The sequence below is a fragment of the Suillus bovinus genome (genome assembly GCF_016758785.1).
Source record: "Suillus bovinus strain UH-Sbo-P2 chromosome Unknown EDB93scaffold_31, whole genome shotgun sequence".
Classification (NCBI taxonomy): Eukaryota; Fungi; Basidiomycota; class Agaricomycetes; order Boletales; family Suillaceae; genus Suillus; species Suillus bovinus.
Genome location: NW_024542087.1, coordinates 115,803 through 130,901, shown reverse-complemented (window position 1 = coordinate 130,901; position 15,099 = coordinate 115,803). Strand labels below are relative to the sequence as shown.

The following is a 15,099-nucleotide window of genomic DNA, read 5'->3' as shown; positions in this document are numbered from 1 at the left end:
AGCCATGATCAATTGTGATCACAGCGTCGTGGAACAATGGTAGATCCAAATTTAGTCATTCAAATTACTCCATTAGGAAATTACAGAGCTGCGCAAGTCCTTAAATCAGTAAAGTCTATTCGTCACTATATGCACAAGCATAGTCGTAATCATCACCGTTCAACCAACACGAGGCATCGGAACCACGAAACAAAAAAAAACAACTAAAGACATAAGTATACGATTAAGAAAAGATGCACAACGATGAACAAGGCAAAGGATATACAACGGAAAGGCAAAGCCCAGGCCGTGAACGAAGGATATATACCATTCCTACTAGCCGCCCTGGCTAGTGGTGCGAACCAGTCGAGAATGCCTCCCGCACGCTCCTTCTGAGTTCCTCGTCCCTGGCACTGCTAACAGAAGACCCAGCCATATGAGATCCGGCCACGCTTCGCGGAAGTCCACCATCAACATCCCCATCAACAAACTCTAGGATCCGTCGGGCAAGCAGTTGGATCTCCCCCTGACCATCGCCAGCATCGGTATCTGCGTATGATTGTGACTGTGACCGGTGCGAGCGAGGCGTACCAACGGAAGACGTTGCCGATGGTGTACGTGACAGCGCGAGCTGCCTGATCGAAGGGTTCAAAAGACCAGAAAGGCGGATATTGCTGATCAATTGGGGATCTCCCGATTCCAGTAGCTGCACGATCGTCCAAACAGCAATGTGCTGGAAAGTGGCGTCTGCGCTCGTCAAGAAATTGTAAAGATATCGGTGCATGCCACCATCAGGCTTCTCCCATACGTCGTTAAATGCAGAGTAGTCGTCAGATGCAGTTCGGCCGTCTGAAAAAAAGGTCAATCCCTAGAAAATTCAAACCCTGCTAAACCCACCTTTCGATGATAGGTTACCAAGGGCGGCAGCACTGTTGCCTTGGACTTCCGAGCTAGGCGAATTCGTCAATGGGATCAGCACTTCACAAATACCCATCTCGAGTAATTGGCCCTTAAGCTCATCTGTCGAACCCGTCAGTAGAGAGATCATCATGAAACGCATGTAACTGACCGCTCAGGGCCAACACGGCGACACAGGCAGTCATCTCACTCTGCACATTCATTGGCACTTCCAGCACAAGTTCTTTAATACTCTGGACGGCGCCTGCTTTCACGATCGCCGTCTTATTCTTCTCTGAGCTGGCAGCAAGATTACGCAGGGTGGAAATGGCGTGGCATTGAACCTCCTCATTGTCTTTAAATGACAAAAGGTTAATGAGTGGTTGCAAGAACCCGGACTCGATGATAGGGGACTCGTTCTGTGGGTGGATGGAGACATTACGGACACATGCAGCAGAAGATAGGATGAGTGGGAGGTAAGTAGACTGGAGCAGTCGGAGAAGTGAAGTAAGACCGTCAGCTTTGACGATTTCTAGTTGGTATTTCTCTGCAAAACCAATGTTAAACAGAAGAGACATCAAAAAGGAGAACAAGTACCATCACTAGCCAAATTCCGTAGAGCAAGGGCAGCTTGACACTGAACCTTTAAACTTGGACTATCCATAAGAGCTACCAAGCTCGTAACGAGCTTTGATTCGCTTTGTGCGAGTTTCTTTCTATTTGCTCCATCGACCGCAATGTTGCTCAATGCGGTCGTGCAATAATATTGGACATCTGTGTCCAACGAATTCAACAAGCTCACCAGCACGGGGATGGCACCGGCGTTTACAAGCTGCTGTCGATTCTCATCTATAAATTTTCGTTCATTAATGAGTCATCCGATAGGAATAGTTACGTACCTGAGTGGGTCATGTTTAGCAGGGCCCCAGTAGCGTTTCTTTGAACGCGCATATCCTTGGACCGTGCTAAGCGAGTAAGCGGCACAAGTGCGCCTGACTTGGCAATCTTCGTCTTATTATCATCTTAGGGTGTCAAAGGTTCAAGTGACAGAAGCAAATCAGAAGGGCACGCAAGTGATTAGAAGCAGGTCAATCATCGATAATCACCATCGATATGGACTGGACTTACCATGTGTTGCGAGGTTGGTGACACAGCCTACCGCGTTACACTGCACCTCGACGTTTGGGCTCAGCATCTGACGAATGAGTGGCTCCAGGCCCCCGAGTTTCACGATGAGGAGCTTGTTATCAGCTGCACGCGTGACATCAGTAATGTGCAGGATAGGGAGCATGCATGAGCGTGGTGTAACGCACTGTTAACGGCCAAGTTCCCAAGGGCGGCACTAGCAGCACGCTGCACTTCCGTGTCCTGGCTGCTCAGGAGGAAAAGAATTGGGTCAAGCGTATCCCGCCCCACGGGGCGCACCTCCTTCTCAGTGATTTCGGCGAATGCAAGTGCAGCACTACGCTGCAGGTCGACATTATCGGAAAAAGAGAGGGTCGTCAATGCGGTGAGTGGGGAGCCTTGAAAAAAGTTGGTGGTTGTGCGGTCTATGTGCCCATGTGAGCCAAAGTTAGTTTTGGCTATGTTGAAAACATACTCTCTAGATATTGAAGAAGGTCTGCAACTGCCTCTCGTTCATTCTCGAGAAGAAGAGGCTCATACTGCTGAGATCTTCTAGAGCGGACTTGTAGAAATTCATGAGGGGGATTCAAGTCTATATTATGAGTTTGTAAAGCTTACAACAGGATTCACAACAGCTGCTGACGGCGCCCATAACTCTGGACGAGCAGAAAGTATACAAAGGGATAAGGAAAGACTAGAGGAACGGAGAAAGGGGATGAGGATAGGCAAAGGTGTATAAAGGAAAATTAAAGGTATGCCAACGAACGGCAAGCAACTGGTCTGCGTTACAAAACATCTCGTGGGTAACTGCGGTAATCGCCGCCCGGTCACGCTCATGTCACACACTTGCATGGTGCGACTATGTCGCCGTCGACCCTGTACTTCAAGACTTCTCCAGCTATCTTTAACGAAATATTTCGCATCGCGAACGGATAGCTCGTTAGCTGTAGCTGAAGCGCAACCAACTGCGCGTACCGATTCTGCTGATGCGTCTTTGTGTGCCAGGCTCCAAATGTCGAGGGAAGACAAACATACAAGACCATTTTCAAGGCGGAATCTTCGCCTGACCATCGAGGCGCAATCATTTCTACATGTATCATTGCCAAGATATACATCTGTCATAATTATGTGGTCTCGACGTCACTTGGACTGTGCTTGCCAATGAATTTCCGCATCTTCTTGGTTACCGTCTCCCGATGGTCAGCTCAATTGACCGATACGGGCAGGGACTTTTGATTGCCATAGTCCCGAGAACCTCTTCGCGTTCTCCGAGGATAGTTTCACGGAGAAATGTCATCCTGACTGTTGGAGCCAGAGCGCTCCTCCTGGTCTCTATCATGTCTTATTAATTGGAGGTGAATCCCGTCGGCGATTCATGCGGTAAGTTTTCATTTCCTTGTGAGATATTACTACGATCCTAGTCTCGAATATCCATGACAATACATTTATGTCCTGTGCACTATTTATCATACTCGTTCCTTAAAATACAAGTGAATTTCTTCAGGGGAAGTAGCGTATCAACACGAAGACTACCATCCTTTTCAAGACATAGCTGCGTGACTGTGATCCTGTCACGCTGTATACCGAACTTCGAGTCATTGGTGTAGTGCGCATATTCTAAACTTTCCATGGCCGAGCCATCCTGGCAAGAGCTCCTCCGCCTCAGACTATCAGAGCGAAACGCAAAACAAAACGCGTTCGCATCCATCATCGAACAATGTACGCTCCATCATTCAACATTCCATAAGACTCCGCTGATCCCCCCAATTCAGACCGCAGACTCGCTCAACAAACCAAGCTCCTCAAAGAACGTAATGCATCTCTCCTCAAAGCCGTCGGCTCAGTTCGCACGAACCCAAGTACCTCGACGGTTCATGTACCTGGAACAGCATCAAGCGAAGAGTAGGTTTATTCATCTCATCCAACGCACGCATGTCGATCTTATGTTTTCTGTAATAGCAATCCTGTACGCGCAGCGTACATGGCCTCGCTCGAATCCCAAATTTCATCCCTCCGCGATGAGCTCGCGACTGTGTACAAGACACAAGGCCAGAATGCTCAGCGCCTGCTAGCCATGAACGAAACCCTCCGCGAAAAGGAAGAAGCATCACGCATCGAGACCGAGAACCTTCGCAAAGCGCGCGAAGAAGTCGCGCATCTGCGCAGGAAGGTCGATCAGCATGCAGAGCTCATGGCCGAGAAAGATCGTACTGCACAGGTGCGCTTATATCTCTCTTTTTCTGATCGGTCCTGATCTTGTGTATAGATCCTCCATGATGAGATCAACACGCTTCAGCTCGAACTCGGCCAGATCGATGAACGGAATCAGACGCTAACGAAGGATAATGCTAAACTTCTTCAACGCTGGCTAGATGATAAGCAGGCACAAGCAAACAAGATGAACGAGGCAAACGATTTCTATGAGGATATGCGTTCGCGGCATCAGGCTGTGCTTAACTGGCGTGATGGCGGAGATGGAAAACTAGCATCAGGCAACGGTACTTCGCTGTCGGGAAATGGGGTGAAGGAGGAGGGGGAGGCAGTGGAGGAGACATCGATGGATGGCACAAAGTTGCAGGGGGAGACGAGCTTGGATCAGACTCCGAATGGTTGATGGTGGACGATGAGTAGACCCTACTTCATGCACATACTACCCCCTTATAATCACATACCCTTTGGCTCATGGAACATCAGAATGGACAAATAATCAATCGTAATCAGACACTTCAGGTAAGTGGTGGACTTCGCTATCAAAAAAACCTATTGCACCGTTGAGTAGACGTAATTTAATGAGAAGCCGCACATCTACCGAGGTCATATACACAAACAACAATCAGAGACGGAGAGAAACGAGGAAGAAAAGAACAAGAGAGAAATGAAATACTTCATTAGCAAGAGACGCAGGAGGAGAAATGAATAATTGGAACCAGTCAATAACAAAATGAGGAGAAAAACAAGGATAATACTGTTTGTTCTTGGATAAAGTCACCAAACATAAAAAGCACATCTTTCACAATTTTGGATTCGAGCGAGACGAGAAAAAATACTTTGGCTTGAATGGACGATGTTCGCAGGCTACATTCGAGAGGCAGGAGCACGATATCGATATCGATGATGAATGGGAAGAATAAAACATGGAGCAAACAAGGATTCTTTAAGCACCCTGGCCCTCGGCGCCTTGGCCTTGCTGACCGTAATATCCTGGAAAAAGAATTGGGTAAGAGATGGTTGGTGCGTGCGAAAAGAATACACTCACCACCCCAGTAATTAGCATAGTAGCTAGCAGCAGCATCTCCAGTGGGCCATTGAGCGCCAGCACCTGCAGCACCAGCACCAACAGCAGAGGGGTCCGCACCACCCGCTCCTGCACCGCCAAGGCCAGAACCGACGGCACCAGGAGTAGGTTGCATGCCAGGCGTCGGCGACCCGCCAGCACCTTGGTTAGGGAAACCGCCGTATCCACCAAACCCATACTGGCCATAAGTATTAGGCTGTGGTATTCCATACATGGGCTGTCATAGGACCAGTGAGCCCGCTGAGGAATATTTTTACAAGTGAAAATGCTCACCATGTTTCCATAAGGGGCTGCTGGAGTCGTCGGGCTAAGCGGCGCTCCGGGCTGGGCAGGAGTCCCATCAGCCCGGTCTTTACCCCAACTACACTTGATGGGACGACCGTGGACCATCTGCCCTTGCAGCTGTACAATAGCCATGGCAGCGTGCTCGTGCGTATCCAGCTTGACGAATGCAAATCCGCGATCTGCCTGCATGCGAATCTCCGAGAGGTACCCGATAGACTGGAACAGCGGAATGAGATCTGCTTGGGTGCAATACGGGACGAGGTTTCCGACGTAAACAGTGGAGTTATATGAAGGAGTCTGCTGGACAACGGATTCATAAGAGAGGGGCCCACCCTGGAAGTTAATGGGGGCGGGTGCGGTGCCGACACTGCCTCCAGGGCGTGGAGGGGCAGGCAGCCCTCCTTGAGTTTTCTGATTTGCCCAGTTGACACGGATAGCACGTGAGCCGAGCCATTCGCCATTCATAGTCGCGATGGCCTGCTCAGCATCGGTCTTATCCCTGAACGCAAGGAAACCATAACCGCGAGATTTTCCCGAGTTCATATCCCACATCACGCGAGCGTCGGACATTGTGCAAAACGCGTTGAAAGCCTTTCCGAGGACCTCATCGTTGACTTCTGGGCTGAGGTCACCGACGAAAACGTGATAGTGACCGGTAGTGTCCTCCTTGTTTTGTTGGCCTTGATAGGCCCAGTTAACGCGAATCTCAGTGTCGAAGATCTTGCGTCCATTAAGGGTTTGGAGAGCAGTCTCAGCTGCGCGCATGTCGATGTACTCGACGAAACCGTAGTTGAGACCACCATGCTGGTAGTTGCGGTCAGGGATGATTTTGACGTGTTGAACTGCACCAGCAACGGCAAAGATCTCTGTGAGCATGTACTCGGTGACTCTTGGACTAAGATTCCCAACGTAAAGATGGGCCCTCCGCTGCCATGCATGAGACCATATCTATGGGCTTGAGGATTGTTACTCACTGGTGCCTCCGCATGACCACCCATACCACCCATTGGATTCATGATTTAATATGGATAGGGAATGAGAATGAGAGGCTGTAAATTTGAGTGAGCTGGGAGCTCAGATTGATGAGGAAATGAAAAGACGCACAGGAGAATTGATTACTGAAATCAGAGAGAAGGATTGTCCGTCGAGAATAGACAGAAAAATGAAAAACACGAGAAGAGAGAGAAAGAGACAAAGAAAAAGAGAACAAGAGAGACTTTGAACGACGTCGTTGGCCTCTTCGCACTTCGTCGTCGACTGCTAAGATCTTTTTACTACAATCCCATTTTTCACCACATCACCCCATGGGAATTCATCCCACGGTCATCGCCGATTTCAATTCAATAGTAATAGAAACTTTGTAGATGAACTACTTTGTCGGTACGTTTAACAACACACCACTGCTCGGAATATATGTCACGTTCCCATTGGCAGCCAAGCTCTGCACGATCGCCTTGCTCGCCTCTATTTTACGAAGTGCAATGAAAGCATCTCCAGCCTTGTCCATGGCCTTTGAAATCGTTGCTGCTGCTTCTGCCTCACCTTCCGCACGAATCACAGCGGCCTGACGCTCTTGCTCCGCCTGCATGCCGTCAGTAACCTGATCAGGATAGCTCCTTACCAAGAACCCACCTTTTCGACGATGAACTTGGCTCTCTCGGCATCTGCAACACGTTAGATTGTCATAGTAATAAGCAGCTGGAACTTACCTTGCTGTGCTATTTGCTTGGCTTCAACAGCCTGTATGTAAAGTCGATTAGTAAAGAACCAGCATGTCGTAGCCTCGTGCGAACCTGGGTGAATTCCTACAAAGGGTGTCAGTTGGATGATATAAAATCCAAGGACTACGGACCTTTCCAAATGTGAGATGGGTGATGGATACATCCTCCAGCTTGATGTTAAACTCGCCAGCACGTTGTAGCAAGTCTGCGCGTATTCTTGACGAGACCTGTGCAAGCTCTATGGATCTGACGCGACGATAACGAACGGCGACATACCACCTCACGCTGGGTAATCAATTCAGCAGCGTCAAATTGTGCCACGATAGCCTTTAGGACTTCATTCCCGATGGAAGGTAGGACACGTTCATCATAATCCATGCCGAGGCTTTGGTAAATACGAGGTAGATGCTCGACGTCTGGTCGGGACAGGACACGAAGTGTGATGGAGACCATTTGCAAGTCTTTTGAACCGGTGGTCGTTGAGATATTCTAGATAATTTTTGAGCAGAAGGATAGTTGTAACGAAAATGACGTACACGGGGTTTAATCCGGCAGTCATACAAGATTGCTCTCTGCAGCCATGGAACAAGGAAGTGGGTACCTTCACTAGTGGGCTGTATTGGATGGTCTATAAAGTGGCAGTCTCATTAAAGAGTTTGAATACCTTGTCCTTTACACCAGAAAAACGGTCAAACATGACTGCCCGGAAACCACCTGGCACATCGTAAATACTGGCTTGCGCAACGGCAAAAGCCAGGCCAAGGGGTACTTTAGCAACAATGTGTTAAAAAGCCAATCTCTTAAATCTATTGAAATAGTTTCGTACCGAGGAAACGACTTGCAGCTTGTGGAAAGGCCATGAAGGAGAGAAGGAAGGAGAGCCAAACACGACACAACGTGTCTTGCCGCCATTTTGCCGAGCCGCGCGGTTCAATATTTGGTGTCGACTGCTCATCCTAATCCAAGTAGCTACAATTACTCTGGCTTGCCTTCCATGAGTGAGCGCTCGAGTGTTAGTGAGTACTCAGTTCTTGATACTTTGCAGCGCTCACCGCCAGCAGTGGTCACAGGTATGACCTTCCTAATCTGGTAACTTCTCGAATTTAGTGGAATTGACGATGAGTTGATGGACGCGTCTGTCCATTACGCGTACATACCACTAAGCAGATTCGTCATTCCACAGTCCACAGTCCTGGCATATAAATTTACTGCTCAAAATGACATCTCCCATCAACTCATCTCATTCAATTCACAATGTTAGTATTCGCTGCTCCCCACTGCTCTGTCGACCCTTATGCTCCACGCCAACGTGCATGGGCTCGCCGTCAACAGCTTAGGAATCAACCCTTCCCAAATGCTCTTTATCCAAGCCAGCAAAGCATTCACCAACTGCGCAGTATAAATGGCCTGCTTGACCGTGTACTAGAACGCAATGACTACCTTCATACCCGCGAGCCGTACTACGGCTATACTACACATGATCTTGCTGAGTACGAGTACGAGCTTGCACTCTCCAGGGCCGCCCGCAAGGCTGCAATCCAGAAACTCCATCGCGAACACAACCCCGCTATCCGAGGGTGGTATGCTGCTTTACAGGCTCAATGCAAGCAACAAGAAATGGAGCGAGAACTCCGTGCCCGTCGCCGCGCTGCAGAGGCTAACAGCTTCCTCGCACATGCTGAACCATATCTCAGTGCATATTGGCCTTGCGGCTTGCCTGTGGATGCTGTATGTTCACTCTTGTCCACTGACTCTAGTTCGTTTGACTTACAACGATCCAAGGAATTGCCTACTCAAGCCACAACTTCCACCTCAATGGCCCCTCTCCAGAACCAGCCTTGCCCTCAAAACAGGCTTGAGGGTCGTATGTCAGAGTTACAGTCGATCTTTGACCGTCTCTCTGAAGGCGCTTCAAGCGACTCGAAAGCTCCTGTCCAACACGTTCCAGTAACATCCGCTACCGCTACCCCCACGGAGGTCTACGTCAACAAAGAGCCAACCATCTCCTCATACGAGGGGAAGGGAAAAGCCAAGGAGATCCCTGACTCCGACGGAAGCCTCAAGGACAGATTCGAGGAGCGTCTGATGAACCAGTACCAGTCTGAATTGAGCAATACCTTGCAGTCGATTCTTGCTGGTCTGTCTGAAGGCACTTCGACAGACACTCCTGTCCAAAGCGCTCCAGTAACATTCGCTGCCCCTACCTCTACTGAGGTCAATGTTGAGGAAGAGGGCACTACCTCTTCACACAAGGGAAAGGGAAAAGCCAAAGAAACCCCTGAATCTGACGTCGAAGAAGAACTTTCTGCACCTCCAGCACAGATTGAAACTTCCCTCTCTCAGATTACTTCCATCCTATCCCGTCTGGAGGCACTCCTCGCTGACTTTCAGTTCCCTGCTGAGCTCGACTTCTCTCCTTCGCGCTCGTCATCGCCAGCTTATTCAGCTCTTGATACCGATGATACATTTGCTTTAACATACACTGCAAGAAACGCACCTCTCCGCGCTCAGGAGCATGCGTTGTCGCTGCTCCTGGCAGACTTGGACGACGTCCCCAGCTTTGGGTCACATGTAGTGAGAGACGCAAGGCGCGCAGTTGTAGCTCGCGTAGAGCAAGCGCTAGAAGAGCTTGAGAAAGGTGTAGAAGAGCGAAGGGGGCGTGCTCGTGCCAGGAAGTCAGAGCCTGTCGCTGTTACGGTGCCTGTCGAGCAGCCCTCGGAGCCGGAGAATCTTACCTCTGCGGATCTTTCACCCAACAAGGTCCCCGTTATAGATGAAGTTCCTACCAACGTCTTTGTCCCTGCACTGCCAGTCGAAGCACTCGCTTCCGCCGCCTCTTCTCCTATCGAAGCAATTGCAGACCCTGCAGTGTTTGACGCTACTATCGAAGTACCCGCTGCTTCGATCGAGATCGCAACCGCATCTGCGGCGGAGCCGAGCGCTACTACCACAGCATTCTCTGAGGTTTACGAGACGTTGACACCTCAGGAGGTTTCGGTCCCGCAGGAAGAAGAGTCCGAGGTGCCGCTTGTCGATGAAGTCAGCACCGTCTCTGTCTTTGAGGACGCAGTAATCATCGAGGCCACCAACCCACCCACCACATCCCCATCCGTAACGCACCCAACGCCACCTCCACTCGATACCTCCGATTCACATTCCAAAAACACACTCGGTGTCTCTCTTCCCGATTCTGAGACTTCAACCCATGAGGACGCTGATATCCCCGCGGAGGTGGCATATACTGCAGATGAGCCGGTATCGTTGGTACCGGCGGCGGCGACGACGTCTTTCTTGGAATCTGATCGTCCTTCGGAGGTGAACGTGCTAGAGTCGTATTCGAGCGAGGAATTGCCCGCATCTTCGTCTCCCGTCAGTGAGACGGAAGTAGATACATTCCTCCTTCTCTGAGCACGAGTGGGTCGTATTGAGCGGATTCTGTTTTCTTTGAGTTTTACTTATGTTCTGGCACGATTTGCTTGTATAATGTATAGTACTAAACCAAAACAGCTACTCAATACATGTAATATGTTGCACAAATTGTCGGAGGACCCTAAGTGATTATTTTATTTAAACTCCATGACGCGCGTCAAGGGAGTAGTACTCTGCTCGAATGTGGAGATCGTGTCAATGCTCAGCTAGGATGAGCATAGAAAATTAATTCATGAGATGATGTTAAAACAAGTGAACAAGTGTCTGAGCATGAGTATGCATGTAACACTAAAAAACATTCTCCAATCCCTCCCCTACTCCTACTCCACCTCACGCCCTCTTCTTCTTCTTATTTACCACCTTGAAGCCCCATTCTGGCTGAGCAGCCCGTGGCGCCGTCTTCACCACATCTGCGATCGACACTTTCCCGTTCCCATATGATCCTGGTCCGGCTGTCCCACTAGCCCGGCGGCGCTTGACGAACTCTGCCGCAAACCTCCGCCCATCAAGCGTAGTGCTATTCGCATAGATCAGGTCGGAAATGATTTCTGATGTAGAAGGGTCTGGGTCAAGAGGAAAAGAAAGGAGCATCTGTGTGATATCTTCCACTGCTCACCCGAAATAATATCATATATCAGAATATTTAATGAAGCGATCTTGGAGAATGACTCACGGTTTACTGAATGATTGAGCCCTTTCAGTGTATCGCTCAACCACTTGAGGAAATCGCTGGAAGACGAACTGGGCGTGTCGTCCACCCGTGGTGTGGCAGCAGTAGCCTTCGTGAAGGTCTGCGATGTCGAGCGGACTGCTGTCCCATTGGGGCGAGGCGTAGGCGCTGCTTGTGTGGATATGGATGACGTAGCAACTGGACGAGCAGGCGCTGGTGCGGGTGCAGGAATAGTTACGGGTGCGTTTGTCTTGCCATTTGCACCGACCGTCGTCCATGCCCCACCACTAGCCTGTGCACTGGGAACTACCTGCAAAACATTCCAAAGAAAATCAACAAGCAGTCCCGTGTCGTAGAGGTTTTTGTACATACCTTGAAAGTAGTCTCTGCATATCCGCGCCTTGCAGCCGTCGCTGCCATTGAATCCTTCAATCCCATCTTCTTCCGGCGCTCTTCTTCCTCCTGTATCTCCTTCATCGTTTTCTTGGCAGGCGCCGTAGTCGTTGATGTCCACACTGGAGCATTCGCCGCAGGTGTTGCTGCAGCTTCTCCACCTCTTGGTATCACAGCAGCTCGTGCACCCGTTTGAGAGGTCGGAAGTCCCCATGATGCGGTAAACGGTTGAGCATCCTCGATGACAGCAGGTGAGGGCGGCACATTGGCGCGTGCAAGCCGCTCGCGCTCTGCAACCTTACGTGCCTCTGCCTTCTTTGCCTCTGCCTCCTGGATCTCGCGTAGACCGAGCGATGCCTTGCCCTTTTTCGCATCATCTTCAGTCGCCCACGCAGGCTTTGGAACGGGAGATGGGCTCTTTAGGGCAGGTGTGGGTGCGGGAGGTGTAGATTTCAGTGCTGAAGCTGGGGCGGGGGCTTGGGTCTCGCGAATGGTAGATTTGACTTTGGCTTTGGGGGCCGTAGATGCCGGGGGCTCATTATGTGGAGCAAGAGCCGGGACCACAGGCGCTGGCTGAGGTATGTTTGACACAGGTACGGGTGAAGTCGCAGCTTCCTCCTCCGTTTCTGCAATGGGCGACACAGCAACGTTGGACTCCTCATCCACATCCTCAAACATCTTATTGTGCTGCCCGAGGTTGCTCACAGTGAGACTATTTGGCCCAGGAACTTCGCGCCATCCATCATCAACGACGCCTAGGGAGGCTGTCAGCCATGGAGAAGGTTCTTTTGCCTTGGGGGCATTACGCGCGGATTGCGGAGGTTGACTCCAGGCAGCTGGAGTTGCCTTGGCAACAGGGGGCGGGGTAGGGATTTCAACCAATGGGCGGCGTACAGTAGCAGGCTCGGGTGCGCCCCAGGGCGATGACACATTCTCAGGCTGCACGGCAGGCGATTCAGCGACCTTTGTGAGAACTTCACCAAACGGCGATGTAGACGAGCGCTGCTGCGGCACAACAGGGGACTGAGAAAAGTGTTGCACATAAGGTGAGCCGTTCATCCCTAGGTTGTTGAAGCCTAACCCATTCACCTCGACAGGGTGCCGTGCAATGGGTGAGTCATGCGAGGCGCCAAGACTGCCCATAGCGCTGTACGTTCCATCGCCATACGAAGACTCCTGTGTGAAAGAGTGACTCTGCGCAATTGGCACCGGCACCGGCATGACGCCTGAGCCGATGTTATTGTTGAAACCAGTCGCAAGGGAATGCTCACTGCCGCCAAAATGCTGTACATTCTGGGTCATAGACGGTGGCCATTGGGAGTTACTGTTGTTCTTATAGGTGTTGAATGTGTCCAGTGATGAAGTTCTGCCGGGTGCCAGGGTGTTGAACGACGAGCGGGGGTCCCCAACTGGACCGAACGGACCTGGATTTCCAGTAAAATTGTGGGCAACGAGTCCCGAATCACCAGTGTAGATGTTCCCAACTCTCCCCGCCAATGCAGAAGTATCGGGGGAGCCGTTGCCGAACCTCCCGCCACCAAAGGACGAGGAGGGAGAATCTGAAGGAGAGGCACTATTAAGGTATGGGTCCAATGTCGCAGCACGGAGAGTCCGAGTTGGTACAGGCTGGTATCCACTGAATGTATTGTGATCATGAGCGGGGGAGAAATTCTGGGCAGGGGAGAAATTCTGTGAGGAATCGGTACGGATACTGAGACCAGGAGGTACGGCGGAAGTTGGGAATTGTGAAAGAAATATTTTGCCACCAGCGGACTGCTGGTCGAGAATCCCAACCGCCGTCCATTCTCGATCAATGTGAGTACGCTTCATCAGGAGGTCGGGGGTGAAATAGCCCTCATCAAACCATTTCTGCATTAAATCAGCTTTGAAAGGACCTGGGAAAGAACATCACCTCTGGAACTCATGGCTGCAATCTGAAGAACTCACCTTGCACTTGACCTTGAGGATCCAGGTACGACCACTCAATGCTAGCTGGATCCAGACCCGGTGGTGGACCCGTCATCAGACTGTCGGCCACCGGGTTGGGATGGAAGTTCGCGTTGGTCCGCTCATTTTCACTAAGATTCATTCCAGTCATACGATGTGACACAGAATCTGCACTTAGCGCGGATCGCGGGCTTGGACTGTTGCTTGTGCTGTCTGGACGCAGGGCATCAGGGATTAGAGATGATTGAGAAGCGGCAGAAGGGCTAGGCTGGAGCGTGGTATTTTGTACTGGGTGTTTTTCCTCTTCTTCTTTGATGTTATGTCCTTTCGCATCCTCTTCTCTGCTTTCCGGATGGGTCCCGGTAGATGCTGCCCCAACTTTCAGTACACTCTCCGATGTTCGTCGTCTAGCCATCCAAGAATCTCCACCGTTAAGAACACCGTCAAATCCTGAAGCAAAGCCACCTATTCGGGTACGAGGGGAAGGCAGTGCTCCGTCGCGTGGAGAATTGCCTTGCGTATTAGACACAGACAGTTTACGAGGTAGTGTAAGTGGTGGTTGATCTTGACAAAACTTGATCAGTGTCACGACACGGGTGAGGGACATGCCAGTGTTCACCTGTGCTGTCTCTCCTCCTTCCCATGAGACCAAACCCTCTCATAGGACTCCCTCCTCCGGTATTGGAATGGTTCAACCTAGTTCTGTCAGATGGTGATGACAGCGTGCTTATAAGGTCGGTAGACTGGCGCCGCCGAAGTTCGGAATTAAGTGGCCCAGCAAAAAGCTACATGCCTCGTGTGAGCTAATAAGGCCAAAGACATAAACTGTAAGTCCAATTTGCCTGACCTTCTTTTCTGCGTCGCTCATTTCGCGCAATCCTGTGGGTTCACTGCTGACCTCATGTACAATACCCTCCCATCTTTCCACCTCTAATCCCAGACCGCCTCTCCCGCCACCCTCTTTGTAGATTCTGAGCATTGCTTCCTTTGAATATCTGAACGGACGGCATTCATCGCGTTTCTCAGGCTCTGGTGCGGCAGCAGGTGTAACGAGTGCAGAGTAAGTTGACGCGTTCGTTTGCTGTGTATTAGAAGTTGCCGGAGGTGGAGAAGGAGGTGCTTGGGGACGAGCGGCAGTATTTTGTGGCTTCGCCCGCATCCACTCGGGGCCAAAATGCATGGTTGTAGTTGCCATTTTGCAGTATTGTGGTGATTAGTGCAGAACGATCGATTCTAATAGCTATTGCTTAGTGCAAGAAGTGACTAGCGAAAAATCTCAGTAGTATGGTTTGCACGTTTCCGTGGAAAATAGGATATCATAGGACGCGATCTGAATTTAGGGCAGGTGCCGAGAGTCA

The 15,099-nt window shown here is 50.5% G+C and overlaps 6 protein-coding genes across 6 annotated transcripts; 2 read left to right on the top strand and 4 right to left on the bottom strand.

The window, feature by feature from the left end:
- Nucleotides 1–52: 52 nt before the first annotated feature.
- On the bottom strand, nucleotides 53–2,777 carry EDB93DRAFT_1148516 (vacuolar protein 8). Its single transcript, XM_041449580.1, has 9 exons — nucleotides 2,620–2,777; nucleotides 2,477–2,563; nucleotides 2,190–2,426; nucleotides 2,005–2,127; nucleotides 1,776–1,898; nucleotides 1,474–1,725; nucleotides 1,049–1,423; nucleotides 877–999; nucleotides 53–828 (listed from the first exon to the last, which is right to left on the bottom strand). The coding sequence occupies exons 1-9, from the start codon at nucleotides 2,651–2,653 to the stop codon at nucleotides 329–331; spliced, it is 1,854 nt and encodes a 617-aa protein (XP_041307259.1). The 5' UTR covers nucleotides 2,654–2,777; the 3' UTR covers nucleotides 53–328.
- Nucleotides 2,778–3,629: 852 nt separating this feature from the next.
- Nucleotides 3,630–4,615, top strand: EDB93DRAFT_1250808 (ATG16-domain-containing protein; the record flags this gene model as incomplete). The annotated part of the gene is made up of 4 exons (XM_041453066.1): nucleotides 3,630–3,720; nucleotides 3,774–3,903; nucleotides 3,961–4,219; nucleotides 4,268–4,615. The coding sequence occupies 4 exons, from the start codon at nucleotides 3,630–3,632 to the stop codon at nucleotides 4,613–4,615; spliced, it is 828 nt and encodes a 275-aa protein (XP_041307258.1).
- A 77-nt stretch (nucleotides 4,616–4,692) lies between these two features.
- Nucleotides 4,693–6,852, bottom strand: EDB93DRAFT_1206492 (uncharacterized protein). Its single transcript, XM_041450993.1, has 5 exons — nucleotides 6,686–6,852; nucleotides 6,556–6,630; nucleotides 5,570–6,508; nucleotides 5,258–5,513; nucleotides 4,693–5,202 (listed from the first exon to the last, which is right to left on the bottom strand). Exons 2-5 carry the CDS (start codon nucleotides 6,595–6,597, stop codon nucleotides 5,156–5,158), a joined length of 1,284 nt encoding a protein of 427 aa, XP_041307257.1. The 5' UTR covers nucleotides 6,598–6,630; nucleotides 6,686–6,852; the 3' UTR covers nucleotides 4,693–5,155.
- On the bottom strand, nucleotides 6,835–8,251 carry EDB93DRAFT_1148511 (band 7 family-domain-containing protein). Its single transcript, XM_041449579.1, has 9 exons — nucleotides 8,129–8,251; nucleotides 7,967–8,070; nucleotides 7,839–7,916; nucleotides 7,579–7,791; nucleotides 7,434–7,529; nucleotides 7,375–7,386; nucleotides 7,291–7,321; nucleotides 7,214–7,245; nucleotides 6,835–7,163 (listed from the first exon to the last, which is right to left on the bottom strand). Exons 1-9 carry the CDS (start codon nucleotides 8,160–8,162, stop codon nucleotides 6,951–6,953), a joined length of 813 nt encoding a protein of 270 aa, XP_041307256.1. The 5' UTR covers nucleotides 8,163–8,251; the 3' UTR covers nucleotides 6,835–6,950.
- EDB93DRAFT_463874 (uncharacterized protein) lies at nucleotides 8,248–10,857 on the top strand. The gene has a single exon (XM_041456464.1). It carries the CDS (start codon nucleotides 8,557–8,559, stop codon nucleotides 10,708–10,710), a length of 2,154 nt encoding a protein of 717 aa, XP_041307255.1. The 5' UTR covers nucleotides 8,248–8,556; the 3' UTR covers nucleotides 10,711–10,857.
- Nucleotides 10,858–11,061: 204 nt separating this feature from the next.
- EDB93DRAFT_1086122 (uncharacterized protein) lies at nucleotides 11,062–14,936 on the bottom strand (the record flags this gene model as incomplete). The annotated part of the gene is made up of 6 exons (XM_041445957.1): nucleotides 11,062–11,339; nucleotides 11,405–11,688; nucleotides 11,739–13,689; nucleotides 13,742–14,305; nucleotides 14,361–14,526; nucleotides 14,562–14,936. The coding sequence occupies 6 exons, from the start codon at nucleotides 14,934–14,936 to the stop codon at nucleotides 11,062–11,064; spliced, it is 3,618 nt and encodes a 1,205-aa protein (XP_041307254.1).
- Nucleotides 14,937–15,099: the final 163 nt, after the last annotated feature.